Source organism: Capsella rubella, unplaced genomic scaffold, assembly GCF_000375325.1.
Source record: "Capsella rubella cultivar Monte Gargano unplaced genomic scaffold, Caprub1_0 scaffold_7, whole genome shotgun sequence".
In the NCBI taxonomy this organism is placed as follows: Eukaryota; Viridiplantae; Streptophyta; class Magnoliopsida; order Brassicales; family Brassicaceae; genus Capsella; species Capsella rubella.
This window is the reverse complement of record NW_006238917.1, coordinates 1,827,924-1,845,160: the sequence shown is the minus strand read 5'-3', so window position 1 is coordinate 1,845,160 and position 17,237 is coordinate 1,827,924. Positions and strand designations below refer to the sequence as shown.

At 37.8% G+C, this 17,237-nt stretch overlaps 4 protein-coding genes across 5 annotated transcripts; 3 read left to right on the top strand and 1 right to left on the bottom strand.

Moving 5' to 3' along the window:
• The first annotated feature begins 1,710 nt into the window (after nt 1-1,710).
• LOC17880014 (brefeldin A-inhibited guanine nucleotide-exchange protein 4) lies at nt 1,711-7,907 on the top strand. Of its 2 annotated transcripts, none has more exons than XM_006282932.2 (10): nt 1,711-3,093; nt 3,198-3,537; nt 3,635-4,057; nt 4,234-4,526; nt 4,638-4,911; nt 5,011-5,507; nt 5,599-5,920; nt 5,997-6,351; nt 6,439-7,094; nt 7,173-7,907. In XM_006282932.2, exons 1-10 carry the CDS (start codon nt 1,733-1,735, stop codon nt 7,767-7,769), a joined length of 5,118 nt encoding a protein of 1,705 aa, XP_006282994.1. In that variant the 5' UTR covers nt 1,711-1,732; the 3' UTR covers nt 7,770-7,907. The 2 variants fall into 2 exon arrangements, with proteins under 2 accessions (XP_006282994.1, XP_023635276.1); XM_023779508.1 differs by having other exon boundaries at nt 3,033-3,093; nt 3,188-3,537.
• A 2,842-nt stretch (nt 7,908-10,749) lies between these two features.
• Nucleotides 10,750-12,162, top strand: LOC17880069 (AT-hook motif nuclear-localized protein 25). The gene has a single exon (XM_006282898.2). The coding sequence runs from the start codon at nt 11,092-11,094 to the stop codon at nt 11,977-11,979; it is 888 nt and encodes a 295-aa protein (XP_006282960.1). The 5' UTR covers nt 10,750-11,091; the 3' UTR covers nt 11,980-12,162.
• Nucleotides 12,163-13,356: 1,194 nt separating this feature from the next.
• On the top strand, nt 13,357-14,990 carry LOC17878130 (AP-1 complex subunit sigma-2). Its single transcript, XM_006284488.2, has 6 exons — nt 13,357-13,475; nt 13,932-14,018; nt 14,095-14,295; nt 14,403-14,438; nt 14,545-14,631; nt 14,727-14,990. Exons 1-6 carry the CDS (start codon nt 13,473-13,475, stop codon nt 14,796-14,798), a joined length of 486 nt encoding a protein of 161 aa, XP_006284550.2. The 5' UTR covers nt 13,357-13,472; the 3' UTR covers nt 14,799-14,990.
• Nucleotides 14,955-17,096, bottom strand: LOC17878228 (tetraketide alpha-pyrone reductase 1). Its single transcript, XM_023777942.1, has 6 exons — nt 16,495-17,096; nt 16,245-16,414; nt 15,952-16,140; nt 15,627-15,789; nt 15,326-15,518; nt 14,955-15,233 (listed from the first exon to the last, which is right to left on the bottom strand). The coding sequence occupies exons 1-6, from the start codon at nt 16,610-16,612 to the stop codon at nt 15,086-15,088; spliced, it is 981 nt and encodes a 326-aa protein (XP_023633710.1). The 5' UTR covers nt 16,613-17,096; the 3' UTR covers nt 14,955-15,085.
• Nucleotides 17,097-17,237: the final 141 nt, after the last annotated feature.

The window sequence follows — 17,237 nt, the reverse complement described above, 5'->3', positions numbered from 1 at the left end:
TTAACAACACAAAGTCACAAACTTAAAATCTTAACAACAACAACAAAACACAAAGATTAATAAAATCACTAACAACACATGATTTAAAGAAGTTTTAAAATAACAAAGCATGTAATCAACATAAACTCATCGCCATCTTCCATCTTCATCATCCGGTAGACCACCAAATCTCATTTCCCCGTTTGGCACACATATGCTGGGACTGATCTACATCCATCTCGAACACTGCATGGTCTGATTGCCATTGGCTGGATTCAAACGGTCGTTGATTTGCTGGTATCATGAGTTACACATATAACATAAGAGGAACAAACATCTAATTTTGAGAATGGGCTTATCGAGTTATTTTTTCCTCTTTTATAAACACCAATTCTATTGCCCCTATGCTTGGTAGAATCATTAAAAAAATTTGCAAACAAGTGAAAGGAATGTGGAAGAGTGTTGGAGGAATCGAGGACTATGTCGTTTTACAAAGTTGAGGAAACGTGGATGAAGGAACTCGATGAGGAAGAATACTGCGATCGAGAATGATCATGAATCAATGCTTTCAAATATAGAATAAGTAAATGTTTCTAGAAGTCTTTAATTTGTTGGTTTTAGGTTCCTTTGATCATATTAAGACGACTAGGTCTAATTTGGAGGATTGATACAAGTTAAAACGTTACATCTACCTTTCATCACCATTTGGGTTTATCCAAGCAAATTCAGTTTACTTGCTTTGAAAACGTCCACTTATGTATACAAAATTAATGCAACGTACCAATCAAATACCATTGATATTGTATGTTTATCATAAAATAATTTTGTAGAAAAGGCGAGATATATCGATTATATTTATCTTTCTTAAAAAAAAAAAGCATATATATTGCGATGTCCTTACGGTTTCACATTGTAAACAAAAGAGAATATTGCAAGAAACATCAATATCTATCATTGTTAAGAGAGGTCAAGAGGTCGTCGTGTTTGGCGTTTGGACACCAGTATAGTTGGATTAAACCCACAATAATCTATGGTTTGATAACAAAAAAAAAAAAAAAAACCAAAATAATCATTTGACTAATTGGTACTTATACAAGTCGGATTAATTTTAGTCGCAGAAGTGAATTGATTGATAAGTTATAACCACCTAAAAGATATACTATAAATCGGAGAACTCTTGACCAAAATTAAACCCAAGTGTTAAAATGACTGACTAATTAATTAGAATTATATATATTTTGGTGAATATACAGTAAAAAATCAGAGAGGGAAGTAATTAAAGAAATCTTTAGTTACGACTACTCGATTACTCATCATACTGTTACGTAAAAAAAGTCATACAGAACAGCTAAAGAAATTTATAATGCAATTAAATTTCGAAGATTACGTTTCATCGAAAGTCAAATTTGATTAAAAACCATTATTATTATTTTCCGACGTGAGTAACCATATTATTATACATGTTAATACGTATATAGTATATAGTAGTATATTCAGACATGCCCATTGGGAGGTGGGAGATGAGTGGGTTAATTAGCACAAAACCGAATCACACACGCCTTTCTGTACCACGTTATTTACACGCGCTCTCCCTCTTCAGCAGGGAAGCTTTTACCGATTCAGCAAAAATCAAGAAGCTATATATATAAATGCCACACTTCACGAAATTGAAACGTACGTTCAAAGCTTCTCTCTCTCTTTCTCCTTTCCGATATGAACTAAATTTAAAACTTTCCGTTTAGTTTTTCCGGCGATGTCGACGTCACAAACTCTCGGCGGCGCAACCCGCTGTGGCCGGATCATAGGTCCGTCATTAGACAAGATCATAAAAAACGCGGCGTGGCGTAAACACACGTACCTCGTGTCCTCTTGTAAATCCGTTCTCGACAAGCTCGAATCTCTCCCCGACGACTTCCACGATCCTTCCTCCGTCGTCTCCGGCCTCGCCGCTTCAGACGCAGATTCCGTTCTCCAGCCTTTCCTCTTGTCTCTCGACACAGCTTATTCGAAAGTCGTCGAGCCATCTCTGGATTGCGCTTTCAAGCTCTTCTCTCTCTCGATCCTCCGCGGCGAGATCCAATCCTCTAAACAAGATTCGATCCTCTTCAAACTCGTCAACGCCGTCTCCAAAGTCGGTGCTATAGCCGAGGAACCGATTCAGCTCGCTGTTCTCCGAGTTCTCCTCGCTGCAGTTAGATCCCCAGGTGTCTTGATCCGTGGTGATTGCTTGTTACACGTTGTCAAGACTTGTTACAACATTTACCTCGGTGGCTTGAGCGGCAAGACACAGATCTGTGCTAAATCGGTGTTAGCTCAGATGATGCTCGTCATCTTCACAAGATCCGAGGAGGATTCGCTTGATGTTTCTGTCAAAACCATATATGTCAACGAGCTGTTAACCTTCACGGACAAGAGTGTTAATGAAGGAAGCTCTGTTTATTTCTGCCAAGGGTTTGTGAATGAAGTCATGGCTGCAGGACAAGGAAGTCCTTTTCCTCCTCCTGATGTGATTGAGATTCTTTTGCAAAATCCTGAGACTGAAACCGTTATGACTCCGGATTCACCTTCGTTTCGAGGCTACGTAACAAACGGAGAAGGTGATTCAGAGACAGGTGACATGAGTAAGATGAGACAGGACGCTTTTCTTCTGTTCAAGAACTTGTGTAAATTGTCTATGAGGTTTTCGTCCAAGGAGAACAATGATGATCAGATCATGGTCAGGGGTAAGACTTTGTCTTTGGAGTTGCTCAAAGTCATTATTGACAATGGTGGTTCTGTCTGGCGCTCCAATGACAGCTTCATCAATGCGGTTAAGCAATACTTATGCTTATCACTACTGAAGAACAGTGCGGTGTCAATCATGTCGATATTTCAATTGCAATGTGCTATCTTCATGAGCTTGTTATCAAAGCTTAGATCAGTCTTGAAAGCCGAAATCGGCATTTTCTTTCCGATGATTGTTCTTCGCGTGCTTGAGAACGTTCTCCAGCCTAGTTACTTGCAGAAGATGACTGTTCTCAACTTGCTAGATAAAATGTCGCAAGATCCGCAGCTGATTGTGGATATCTTTGTGAACTACGACTGCGATGTGGACTCTTCCAACATACTTGAAAGGTATTATTAGATTAGTCTAAGAAACTGTCACAAAATTGTTGCATAGCTCGTTAAGAGTAAATGTAATGTATTAAAGCTCTTATAATTCCATCAGATACTTGCAGGATTGTCAACGGTCTTCTCAAAACTGCTCTAGGACCACCGACGGGATCATCAACAACGCTGTCTCCAGCGCAAGATAGCACATTCAGGAATGATTCAGTCAAATGTTTGGTTAACATAGCCAAGGCAATGGGAAATTGGATGGACCAGCAGTTGAAAGTGAGTGAGACGGTTTGGCCTAAGGGATCACAAGTTTATGCTTCTATGGACAGTAATGCAGGTCAGATTGGTGAACTAGAAGGAACTATATCTGACTGTGATTCACAGCCAGATACAACTAATCCAGAAGCTTATGATGCTTCTATGCTTGAGCAACGAAGGGCTTACAAAATTGAACTGCAGGTTTAGTATTTGCAAGTCCTTTAGTTTGTTATTATATCTGAGTTTATGCATATATATTGCTTTTTTTTACTGAGATATAGTTCTTGGTAAATTGCAGAAAGGTATCTCTCTATTCAATAGGAAGCCATCGAAAGGTATTGAATTTCTCATAAACAGCAAGAAAATAGGCAACTCACCTGAGGAAGTAGCTTCCTTTCTGATGAAGACAGCAGGGCTAAATGGAACCGTGATTGGTGATTATCTTGGTGAAAGAGAAGAACTTGCACTCAAAGTTATGCATGCATATGTCGACTCCTTTAACTTTGCAAAGAAGGATTTTGTCGAAGCAATAAGATTCTTCCTACGCGGCTTTAGGCTACCTGGAGAAGCACAGAAAATCGACAGAATTATGGAGAAGTTTGCAGAACACTACTGGAAATGCAACCCTGGTTCTTTTACTAGTGCAGACACTGCTTATGTTCTTGCATACTCTGTGATAATGCTCAACACAGATGCACACAATAACATGGTTAAGGACAAGGTATGTGCTTCTTTTCTTTTGATATTCATCAAGCAGATAGTTTTTTGCTTTGGAACTAATGTTTGATGCCATAAGAAGTGTAAAGTCTGTTAATTCCCCTGTTTCTGAGACTGTAGATATATAGAAATGGTCTGAACTATTCTGATGCCTTGTGTATATATTTAATGGCTGTTTAGATGACGAAAGCTGATTTCATCCGCAACAATCGGGGAATAGATGACGGGAAAGACTTACCTGAAGAGTACTTAGGCTCTCTATATGATCGAGTTGTGAAAGAAGAAATCAAGATGAACTCTGATACTTTAGCCCCACAAAGCAAGCAGGTGAATGGATTGAATAAACTGTTGGGCTTAGATGGCATCCTAAATCTGGTTTCTTGGATGCAACCAGATGAGAAACCTCATGGTGCCAGTGGACGTCTTATAAGGGATATTCAGGAACAGTTCCAAGCTAAGCCGGAGAAATCAGAGTAAGCATTATTGTTATACCAGCTTTATGTGTCGTAGTGTTATTTGTTTCTCACTTTTTAAGTAAGATTCAGAATTCTTGACTCAATATTTGTGATGTTCTTGGTCTGCAGGTCTGTTTATCATACTATTACAGATATTTCGATCTTGAGATTCATACTTGAGGTCTCTTGGGGACCGATGCTAGCTGCATTTAGTGTTACTCTTGACCAGAGTGATGATAGACTGGCAACATCTCTTTGCTTACAAGGCTTCAGATATGCGGTTCACGTCACTGCAGTTATGGGAATGCAAACTCAGAGAGATGCTTTTGTAACTTCCATGGCCAAGTTCACCAATCTTCATTGTGCTGCAGATATGAAGCAGAAAAATGTTGATGCTGTAAAAGTAAGTCCCTTGTTTTATATCTCATCCTATCTAAATATATTTGTGTTTTTGTATATATCACTAACTGATTAGATAACCAAACTGTCCCATTGTATGCAGGCCATAATAACAATAGCCATAGAAGATGGTAACCATCTACATGGTTCTTGGGAGCATATATTAACTTGTCTTTCTCGTATTGAACATCTGCAACTCCTAGGAGAAGTATCTCCATCAGAGACACGTTACATCCCACCAAAGAAAGCTGAGGTAGACGAAAAAAAAGCTTTGGGATTTCCGAATTTAAAGAAACGTGGATCTTTTCAGAATCCATCTGTTATGGCTGTTGTTAGGGGAGGTTCTTATGATAGTACTTCACTTGTGAAAAGTGTTCCCAAACTAGTAACTCCAGAGCAGATCAAAAGCTTCATTGCCAATTTGAATCTGCTTGATCAAATAGGCAATTTTGAGTTGAACCATGTCTATGCTAATAGCCAAAGGTTGAACAGTGAAGCTATAGTTTCTTTTGTGAAAGCACTATGCAAAGTGTCCATGTCAGAACTTCAGTCCCCAACAGATCCTCGTGTCTTCAGCCTCACGAAACTAGTGGAAACAGCGTAAATTACAATTATATAATCTTATTATACTAATTCCACTGCTCTTCTTTGTCACTTTCTGATCAACTGTTTTATTTTCCTGTGGCGGCAGGCATTATAACATGAACCGTATCCGACTAGTTTGGTCCCGGATATGGAACGTTCTCTCTGATTTCTTCGTATCAGTTGGCTTGTCAGAGAATCTCTCTGTTGCTATATTTGTGATGGACTCGCTTCGTCAGCTTTCCATGAAGTTCTTGGAACGTGAGGAGCTAGCAAACTACCATTTCCAGCATGAGTTTCTTCGACCATTCGCCATTGTTATGCAGAAAAGCAGTTCCGCAGAGATTAGAGAGCTTATAGTCCGATGTGTGTCTCAAATGGTACTTAGTCGAGTTAGTAATGTGAAGTCTGGTTGGAAAAATGTCTTCACAGTAAGTAACGCACTCACATTTCTTAATCCAATATTCATCTTTTGAAAAATGTTATCTCATGATCTTGTTGGTTTAGGTTTTTACTACTGCAGCGGTTGATGAGAGGAAGAACATTGTACTTTTGGCTTTTGAGACAATGGAGAAAATCGTGCGGGATCATTTTCATTGTATAACCGAAACAGAGATAACAGTATACGCAGACTGCATTAGATGTCTCATCACCTTCACAAACAGTAAGTTTGAAGGTGACATTGGCTTCAACACCATAGAGTTTCTTCGTTTCTGCGCTTCAAAACTTGCAGAGGGAGGACTTGTCTTGAATGAGAAAATCAAGAACAATACTATCTCTGCGTTAAAGGAAGATTCGTCGGATACACATAGTTTTACAGACCTGGATGAACAAGTATCCTATTGGGTTCCTCTGCTTGCAGGTTACAACCAAATCTGGCTTCTATGCTTAACACTCTAAGTTGTATCCTCTGTTTTACTAAATGATTTGAGTATTTTTATCTGTTCAGGTTTATCTAAGCAAGCCTCAGATCCGAGACCAGCAATTCGAAAGTGTTCAATAGAAGTATTCTTCAATATTTTGATGGATCATGGTCATCTTTTTACAAGACCCTTTTGGACTGGAATCTTTAGTTCTATCATTCTCCCGGTTTTTAACAACATACGTAGTAAAACTGATATGCTCTTCGAAGAAAGTGTTGATTCACCATCCTCGGCTTCTCTAGAAAATGAAGAACCCACATGGGACTCTGAGACATCTACACTTGCATTGCAGCTTCTTGTTGATCTACTCGTTAACTTCTTCAGCTCTGTGAGGTCTCAGCTTCCAGGCGTTTTGTCAATCCTCATAGGGTTCATAAAGAGTCCATTTCAAGGCTCTACAGGCTCCGGAATCTCTGTGTTGCTTCGTTTGGCTGATGGATTAGCTGGTAACGTCTCTGAAGATGAATGGACAGAGATTTTCTTGGCTCTCAAGGAAGCAGCCTCTCTTACTTTCGCGGGTTTTATGAAAGTCTTGAGAACAATGGATGATATAGAAGATTTTGAAACAGTCTCTGGTCAAAGCGTAAACAAAGATGATCTCGATGATGACAGTCTTCACATCATGTCGTATGTTGTATCCAGGACAAAGAAACACATTGATGTACTGTCTCAAATCGTCGAGGTCCCCTCTCTCTCCTCCTCTGTTTCTTTCTTTTCAAAGCCTGTTACTCTGTTTTTGACTTCTCTGTTTCTTTTGCAGGTTGTGAGTGATTTATACAGAAAAAATCAATTCTCACTGCCCGCATCACACGTGGATATCCTCGCAGACATTTTCTCGTGCATCGCGTCTCACGCGCAGCAACTCAACACAGACACAGTCCTTCGCAGGAAGTTCAAGAGAGCATGCTCAGTTCTAAACCTAACAGAGCCTCAACTACTTAACTTCGAGAACGAGTCTAACAAATCCTACATGACGTTCCTTCAAGACATGGTCACTTGCAATCCGAACGTATCCAAAGAACTCGATCTCGAGTCTCGTCTAGTCAGTGAATGCGCAAAGGTTGTGAAGATCTACCTTAAATGCACAGATCATCAACAACAACAAAAACATAAAAGACAAGTCCTATGGATTCTTCCGATGGAATCAGATCGTGTAGAAGAAGCGACAGCGAGAACTTCGCTGCTGGTTTCGTCACTCGAAGCTTTATGTTCATTAGAAGCAGAGTCTTTGAAAAGACACGTGTCCAGCTTCTTCCCTTTGTTGGTGGATCTTGTGAGGACTGAGCACTGCTCTCCACAAGTTCCGTATGTCTTAAGCAATGTTTTGAAATCATGTATTGGTCCTATTTTGGCTTAGTCCCTTGCTTGCGGTATAAGTTTGAAAAATATCCACTAATCTGTGTTTCGTCCACATTTTTTTGGGGATTTGGCTGTCTACCAGAATAAATTTTGGCCATACTTTAAATGAAATTTTACGTTGGGTAACTTTAAAGAATAGTACTTACACGAAAAAGACTGGTATATCATACATATATAAACTGACTATATAGTTAAATTCTCATCTAACCGATGCACAATAAATCTAAAAAATAATGCAATGCATCTAACATAGTGTAAGCTGCAAAAACACTGTTAAAGCGATTTTTATCAAACAAACAAAAAGTAACAATGTTAAAGGGATAAATTTTATTAGTCTTATTCACTACGATATAATTTTATTTTATTTATTTTGGGTTAAAGTCATTTTATATATTTGGTTCATACAAGTAGACAACTTAATCTGGAGTCAACAAAAATAGAGCAAAAGAATAAATCAACTCAGTTTATAAACAAATGAGATTAGCTGTTGACAGTCCAACTATTGATATTATATAACAAATAAGCGCTATACTTAGTGATTTCTTACTTGGTCACAAAAACAAACTTCATGAAACAGCTAAAACGAAAAACAAATTTACTTAAAATAGAAAGTTAGATACTACGAATACACTTGTATATATATTCTCTCAAAAGAATTCACAAATTCATATTCCCTTCAAAACAAAAACGAAAAAAAAAAAGAAAAAAAAAAAGAAGAAAAACAATTGTTCAAGTAAGAAAATGGGTGCAAAGGGAATAAACGAGAGAGTGGTGATATTGATGATAGTGGTTTGTATGTTGATGAACGCAACATGGTGCTTAAACGGTGAGGAGATATCTTTAAAGAAGTCGACACATGGCTACGCATTGGATATATATCATTGCATCAAACATTGTGTCGTTAACAAATGCATGCCTAAGCTTCATGATCAGATCTTTTGCACGAAGATGTGCCACTACCATTGTACTCAACCTCGCGAGTATTTCATTTCTGCCTATCTCAACCACAAAACTGCTTCTTCTCCTTGATCTCTGATTATTCCAAAGATTATATGAATCTATATATATTGTATATGATATATTTTATATATTTATTCAAGCGTATTATATATGTGCCATTGAAATCTTATGTTGAGGCTAAGCTTATAATGAGATTATATGATGATTTTGCTATTCTTTGATGAAACTGATAACAAGTATTTGATTGATGAGCATTTTGCTTTCCAAGCATGAGCCGTAGAAATCGAAGTAGTACACTGGCAAGCATGTGCACAAAATATATATATATTCTCAGCTTCCTTTGTTTGTTGTAGTAACACAAAACAGATCCTTTCTGTAAAGTTAAGCAAATATTAATATTTTAAAAACATTGCAAAATATTAAAGTGAAGACATGCTGTTGAGTGGCTCGAGAAATGTAAAAGGTGTAAATTAAATCAAGAAAAGAAGGAAGAAAGCAAAAAATGCTCATCATGTGAAATCCACCACTCTTTTCACTTATAACAGCCAATGGTGAAGCCCCATTTCTCTTCCTCTACTCATTACAAACACAAATTGTTTTCTAAGCTTTGCTCCTCCGATCACTTCATCACCACTCAAAAGAAAATATTCGAAAATTATCCGTAAGTGTTTCTACATCAGCATGCATGGTTAACTAGGAAAAAGTACCAATATAATCTCCAATTCAGATGAATACTATTACTCCAGGTCTGCAAAATGTTGCAACTTTTTGTAACATATTACCACTTTTATGATGTTAATCTTTAAAACACCATTACTAGAGTTTTTGAGAGATACACAAAAGAGAGAGAATGATAAGGTCAAATTGAAACCGCGTAATTATTTCAGCGACAATAGTTTTTCATAACTAAAGAAAGGGCCAGGGAAGCTAATTGAAACTCTGTAAAGCACAACAAACAAACAGTCTCTCCCTCTATTAACTTACACTGTCGAAGTTTCTAAAAACCAAATTTATTCGTCGACCTCAATGATCAATCTGGTGCGATAGTTTTTTTTTTCTCAATGATCGATCATGTAAGCCTACATGATTATACATGCAATTTGAGAGGATCAGCCACGTGACCGTTAATTTTACACTTAAATATACCCAAAACGTGTAACTTATACTTAACTTTACCCACCCACTACAATATTAATCCATAAATATTTAACACTTGTTCTCTTGCGACTATAGATTCAACGAAGGATAAGAAAAATATAACTAGTACCCAAACATTCAAAATAGTTTATATATTTCTTGTTGGTCCACTTTCCATTAGCTTCTATTATTTCATTCAAGATTGTATATAATTATTTACTCTTTTTTTTTCTCTAAATGATCAATCATACAATCAATTGTCATAAAGATTACTTTTTTTTATATTTTTTATTCAAAATACTTGGTTCTTCTCATGTCAACACATATCTTAGACTAATGGTGGTAAGAGCAAAAAAGTATTTAAAAGCTCGGATCAAAATTTTGTTAAAAATACTAAAACGTAATAGTTGAACTTGAAATGCAAAAGAGGACAATCCTTATGTTATTACCGACAAAAAACAAAAACAAAAAAAAGTTAGGTCGGTTGGTTCTTGAAATCAAACAGCAAAACTTGACTTTGGTATAACACACAAATTTACCATTCGATTCCTTTTTCTCTTTTGCTTTGAAAGAAGAGAACAACAAAGAGATCTACAATCATCATATCATATCACCAAACCATCCCTTCACCGTCACAAAAGGCCTCTCCTTTAGTTTCTCTATCTATCTCCGTATATCTCCTTCCCCAGATTCCTTCTTTTGTCTCCCACAGAATCCATCAGTCCCTTCTTCAGTCGTCAACATCTTCATTTTCCTAATTTTTGTTTTCTTTGCTTTACTCGAGGAAAAGCCACTACACCAACCCTCTTATATGTGACATATACTATATGATATTTTGTACAATATATAATCTAATATATGCACATCTATTATAAATTTAGAAGAGGGCTGTGATTAAATAACGTTTTGATGCTCTTGCTTTACTTCTTTCTCTCCTTTGTTTCATTCCATTAACATGAAGATCTAGATCTGGGGTCCAGACAAATTTCACCGACCCTCTTTCACACTTCTCTCTCTTTTTACTATTTCATTCAGTAGGGTTTTGTTCTCTCTTGTCGTCTTGTTGTTTTGTCTGTAGCATTAATGTCAGTTTAATCAAACTCAGTCTCTGAAACACTCTCAGTGACAACAATCCACTTCATCACTAAGTTTTCTGTCGACTTTGTCTTTGTCTCTCTCAACAACAGAACAAATCCAAACACAGTTTCTTGTTTTCGTTAGCAATGTCTGGTTATGTGCACCCTCTTCTAGGGCAAGAACTGCATCTACAGAGACCTGAAGATTCCAGAAGCCCACCTGACCAAAATAACATGGAACTTAACAGATCTGAAGCTGACGAAGCAAAGGCCGAGACCACTCCAACCGGTGGGGCAACTAGCTCAGCCACCGCCTCTGGCTCTTCCTCCGGACGCCGTCCACGTGGCCGTCCTGCTGGTTCCAAAAACAAACCCAAACCACCGACGATTGTAACCAGGGATAGTCCCAACGTCCTTAGATCTCATGTTCTTGAAGTCACATCCGGTTCGGACATCTCCGAGGCTGTCTCTACCTATGCAACTCGTCGCGGCTGCGGGGTTTGCATTATAAGCGGCACCGGTGCGGTCACTAACGTCACGATACGCCAACCGGCAGCTCCGGCGGGTGGAGGTGTGATTACTCTGCATGGTAGGTTTGAGATACTGTCTTTGACCGGGACTGCGCTTCCGCCGCCTGCGCCACCGGGAGCAGGAGGTTTGACGGTGTATCTAGCCGGGGGTCAAGGACAAGTTGTAGGAGGGAATGTGGCTGGTTCGTTGATTGCTTCGGGTCCGGTAGTGTTGATGGCTGCCTCTTTTGCAAACGCAGTTTATGATCGGTTACCAATTGAAGAGGAAGAGACTCCGCCGCCGAGAACAACCGGGGTGCAGCCGGCGGCATCTCAGTCGTCGGAGGTTACGGGTGGTGCGGGCCAAGCGTGTGATTCAAGCCTCGGAGGTAGAAACGGAGGAGGAGTCGCTTTCTACAATCTTGGAATGAATATGAACAATTTTCAATTCTCAGGGGGAGATATCTTCGGTATGAGCGGCGGTGGAGATGGTGGAGGTGGCGGTGTTACCAGACCCGCGTTTTAGCGTTTGGGCGTTTTGGTGACACTTTTTTTGTGCGTTTGTAGCTATAGCGGTTACGTGGAATGCGAATATTAGGGTTTCTTTTGTTTTCTTTAATCTTTGGTGTGTGAAAAACGAAAACGAAGCCTTCAGTTTCCTTTTTTTTATGTTTGTTTATGATGAATAGAATCGGTAAGTTTTGTAAAAGGAAGACATTATTGTATTGTATGATTGCTTGGACTATACAAGTTAAAACATGTTCAGGTGAATAAAATATAAGGTGAAGAATGTGGAGTAAATGAATTTAAATTCGTCAATTGATGTTTCTATATATTAAGGCCTTAAACTGAATCTTGCGATTATTGTCATTACACGTTCTATCTAATTTGAGTGTATTCAACAAAAGTGTGTAAGAATTCCAAATTTAATTAATTGATCATATCATAAAACTGAACATCCACTGTCTGGCAAAGAAGGGGAAAGAATATTTTGGGAGAAGAACAAAAACCCTAATTTCTATGATGTCAACTTGAAAACACATTGAAACTTGAGGAAAACAAAATTAAAGAAAATAAAGAAATGAAAAGCCTGCATGCAAAGAATATGCCTAGCCCTCTCCAAGTCCAAGGTATGGTGTAGCTTCTACCAAATAGTAGGTTACGTGAAATGTTTCTGTGTTCAAAACTTCATAATTGTCCATTGGTCGCTGTTCTATATACGCTAACGCCAGTTCTAGTTCTTTTCTTTGTTGATATTTTCTGATATAACTACCAATTGAAATTTCATATACTTTTATTTTCTTTTCAAAAAAGGCCATCATATATCATTTGAGCTTTTCGATGGATATATTAATTTGTTCGTCAACTATTGTGTAGATTTGAACATTGTGGTGATGTATGCGGTGACAATACTAACACAAACTGTATTGAATTACGTGTTTATGTTAAATAGTTTCTATAAATAGAATTTTTGATGATATTGATATTCATGAACAAAGAATAACAAGTTTTACTTCTTCTATTCACATAAGAAATAAAGCTATTTGGTACAACACTAAGCAGTAGCCAATGAAAATCAGCAATCCAGTAAAAGATTGTATAAAATAGATTTGTTAAAATTCGATTTAGAACACGATTAAAATTAAGAAGAAAAAAAAAAACTCATCTCTGTGACATCAAGTTATATTTAAATGAACAAAGGTATAGTTTTTCTAATCAATCATCAAAATCGGAAAATGCGAAAGTCGCAAATCGCAATAATGGAACAAAATGATTAGAGGAAAACTGTAAGCTCACAAAGTCGGATCGGCATTGCATGGAGATCCGACCCGTAACGCAACCCGTTTTTTTAAAATAAATGTGTAAAATGACTATTATACCTCTACCACTCTCATCTGTTTGACAGTTTTGAGCAAAGAAAAAACAAAGCATTTTGGTTTTGGCTGTGAGAGGCGAGAGGGGATCATCTCAGGCAGATTCTTCTGCTACAGATTTGTTTACGTCGTGAGCTACGAAACCATGGTAACAATCTCTACAACACAAGTGATTCTACCTTCGATTCTATGTGTTTATGATCCTTCTTTTGCATTTGAATTTCGCATTTCCTTTTAATCTATACATTTCGGTTAATTAGTTTGATCCGATTACCTTTGGTGTATAGAAATTTGCTGGCGCCTTTATGTAATTTGATAATGTTAGCTTCTGGGGTTGATTTGATCCTTCTAATTACTGCAATGGCTGTTCATAGCTTTGTTTCCCTTTCGTTGGATCTCTTCTTCTTTTTTTTTTTTTTTTGTGTTCACCATGTTAGTTGTCGTTTTCACAATTGTGTGTATGTGATGCTACAAATGGTGATGTCTGTGTTGACCCACATGGTCTCTTAATCGCTTGGCTTTCTCATTTCAGCTTCCTTGTTGTTGATTCACAAGTAATCCTCCTCATGGTCTTTTTTTTGGGTGATTTTGAGTATGGTTTCAGATTCATTTTGTGCTTCTTGTTAGCCGGCAAGGAAAGGTAAGGCTCACCAAATGGTATTCTCCTTATGCACAGAAGGAAAGATCTAAGGTGTGGATACCAAAATCATCAGAGCTTAATACCATGTTATACATTTGATCTTACATGGGAAACATTATATGGATAGGTTATACGAGAACTCAGTGGGGTGATTCTGAATCGAGGCCCCAAGCTTTGCAATTTTGTTGAATGGAGAGGATACAAAGTTGTTTACAAAAGATATGCAAGTCTGTATTTCTGCATGTGCATTGATCAGGAGGATAACGAGTTAGAAGTCCTCGAGATCATTCATCACTATGTTGAGATTCTCGATCGCTATTTTGGAAGTGTGAGTAGAAAACCAGCACCTGGAACCTCTACTTCCACTTTTAGTATCTTTTACCTTACCGGAACATCTAGAATTTCATCATAACTTATTTTACATATGACCTTCAGGTGTGTGAACTCGATTTGATTTTTAACTTCCACAAGGTAATAACATACTAGAAACACTCCAGGACTTTGTCGTTCGACAATTGATTCACTAGTCTCTGCATCTTTTTTTATCTTGATGACGACACATTCTGGATTTTCATAGGCATATTACATATTGGATGAGCTCTTGATTGCGGGGGAGCTTCAAGAGTCTAGCAAGAAAACAGTAGCCAGGATTATATCCGCCCAGGTACTGACTTCTCTGCTTAAGTTATTGACATGACAAAAGTAATCTATAACTGTTTTCTTGACAAATGACAATCTGTCTCTGTTTTGATGTTGAAGGATCAACTGGTCGAGGTTGCAAAAGAGGAGGCCAGTTCGATAAGTAATATAATTGCTCAGGCTACTAAGTAGTTCTTTCATCATCTGTGAACTCTTTGCAGTTAAAGCATGTTCCCTGTGTACTGCTACAGAAAATGTTTTAGATTTTTTTCCAACTTTCCTCCTGTGGAATTTTTCATCTTGAAGTAACTTTGATAGAACATGTATGTTTTGATTTGGGTCATAAACAACTAAACAAATAATAATATAGATCGGTTTGTAACCTTTGTCATGTTTTCAAATTCCATTCTTTTATTGTGAAGCGACATTTACTACTATCTCAGACCAATCTTATTTGCACATATTTTCTAGTCTAAGAATTATGGAACAGCGGTAGATAAATAGCCTTGCTCGACCAATGAAGCAATGCAGTCATCAAACATCTCTTCAAGGGACTTGAACTTGAACCCGAGACTCTGTATCTTCGAGGTGTTAAAGTTGTAATGCAGCCTATTTAGTTTCTCAAACCTGAAAGTTTCAAAGAGAATATCATCTTCTGTGATTTTCAAAAATTTATAAGACTTAATAAAGATATTAGTTTATAAAGGTTAGAGTCAGACCTCATGGGGATAGGCAGTGATGGGTAACGAGTGGATAAGAAGGAAACTAGTTCCTCTAGACTGATGACATCAGAGCTGCAAATGTATCTGCCTTGAGCTGCTTCATGTTCAAAAACAAGTATGTGCGTTCGTGCAACATCATCGATATGAACATACCCCATTTGTCCATGCCATTGGAACTTCTCTGTTTCTCCTGTTGTGTTGAATGACAAGTTATATAAGCTATTGAAACAGATGGATATTGGACCCCAAAAAACAAGTCCTGTTATCTTGCTTAGAGAACTGACGACACAGAGAGTACCTTTCAGTAATCCAAGGACATCGGAAGCTGTAGAACATAGATCAGGAGGAAGACTGGGTCCAACGAGGAAGGATGGTAGAACAGTGACAAGGTCCATACTATTTTCTTCACAGAATTTCCATGCAGCTTGCTCAGCTAATGTCTTTGATAAGGCATACCAGACCTTTGTTCCCATGTTGTATCAAATTGTGAAATGCATTACACAAACTGTTAGATAATATGATTTTTTTTTGTTGAGCAAGATCTTATTCACATTTGGGTAAGCTAGAAGACATTGTGATTTTTGTTCTTCGCTAATACATAAAAAAGGCTATTCAAACTATACCTGGAAACGCTTGCAGAGTTCTATAGAAGTCCAAACTGATTCATCAAGAGGAATATTGGGATCAAAATCATCTCTGATTCTGACAGTTGAAGAGGATGAGGTGAGAACCACACGCTTCAGGGACTGATTCTTCCTGCATGATCTCAGTACATTCAGGGTTCCCTCTATAGCTGGTCTCAAGATCTCATCCTATCAGATCAAAAGAAGGAAAGAGCCTTAGAGAACAGATAATCTAGTCAAAGATACACAAAGCATACTACGACCAGAAATAAAAAAAAGTTGTAGTGGCATGCCTCTGGATTAGAGGTAGGTTTGAGGACAGGAGAAGCAGTATGGAAAACTCCTTGGCATCCCATTATGGCGTTATCAAAACTTCCATCTTCCATTAAATCAGCCTTCACCAAGTGTAGTCTCTCTTTTGCCCCTTCCAACTTCCAAAGGTGAGCAAGTTTCTTCTCATTTCCTGTCAAAACAGGAAAACTAACCGAGTAATGATAGGTACCGAAATGGAGTAAAACAAGGAAAGAAGAAGGATAGAAAAACCTGGATCTCTGACTGTTCCAATAACTTCATATCCGTCAAGGAGAAGTCTTTTCACAAGCCAAGAAGCCAAGAATCCTGAAGCCCCAGTAACACAGACTTTTCCCTTTGCTTGATCCATTTTCCGGTATCAACAGAGCCACACCCGAATGATTATATAGCAAAAGTGTATGCAGGCGTGTTCAGAGGGTACTAGCTATACCATGCTGGAGGTAAGTATAGATTAGGTAGGTCATTCAACCCATGTGGGGTTGCTTCTTCTTTACCTAACTGGTTTTAGGACGGTTTTTTAACTAACACAATGGCCTGACTACTGTTTTCTCTAGGGATTTTCTTGGAGAAAAATCTCCATATAATTAGACATCAACATGCTTTATCATATTGAGACTCCAGAGATAAGGCATTTCAATGTTGGATTTCAAGAAAACCCAGTATTTATCAATATACAAAATAGTGGACAAGGAAACCCGTATAATTGTTGAAACTGTCAGTCTTCAAGTAGTCAAAACTTTCTCAATATGATATAAGCCAGAAAGCAATTTACAAAATAGACAAATATTGAGTAACGAATCTGTAAAAAATAAGATGCAAATGGTAACGAATCACCTGAGCACAGTATCTTTGGTCTCAGAAAATTTCTGAACTTTTCTCAGAACTACGTTCCATATTTCATTCCCTTTGAATTGCTCAACACCTTTAGTGGGATGTGGGAGTTTCCACAACTTCAAACAACAGATGGAGAAGAC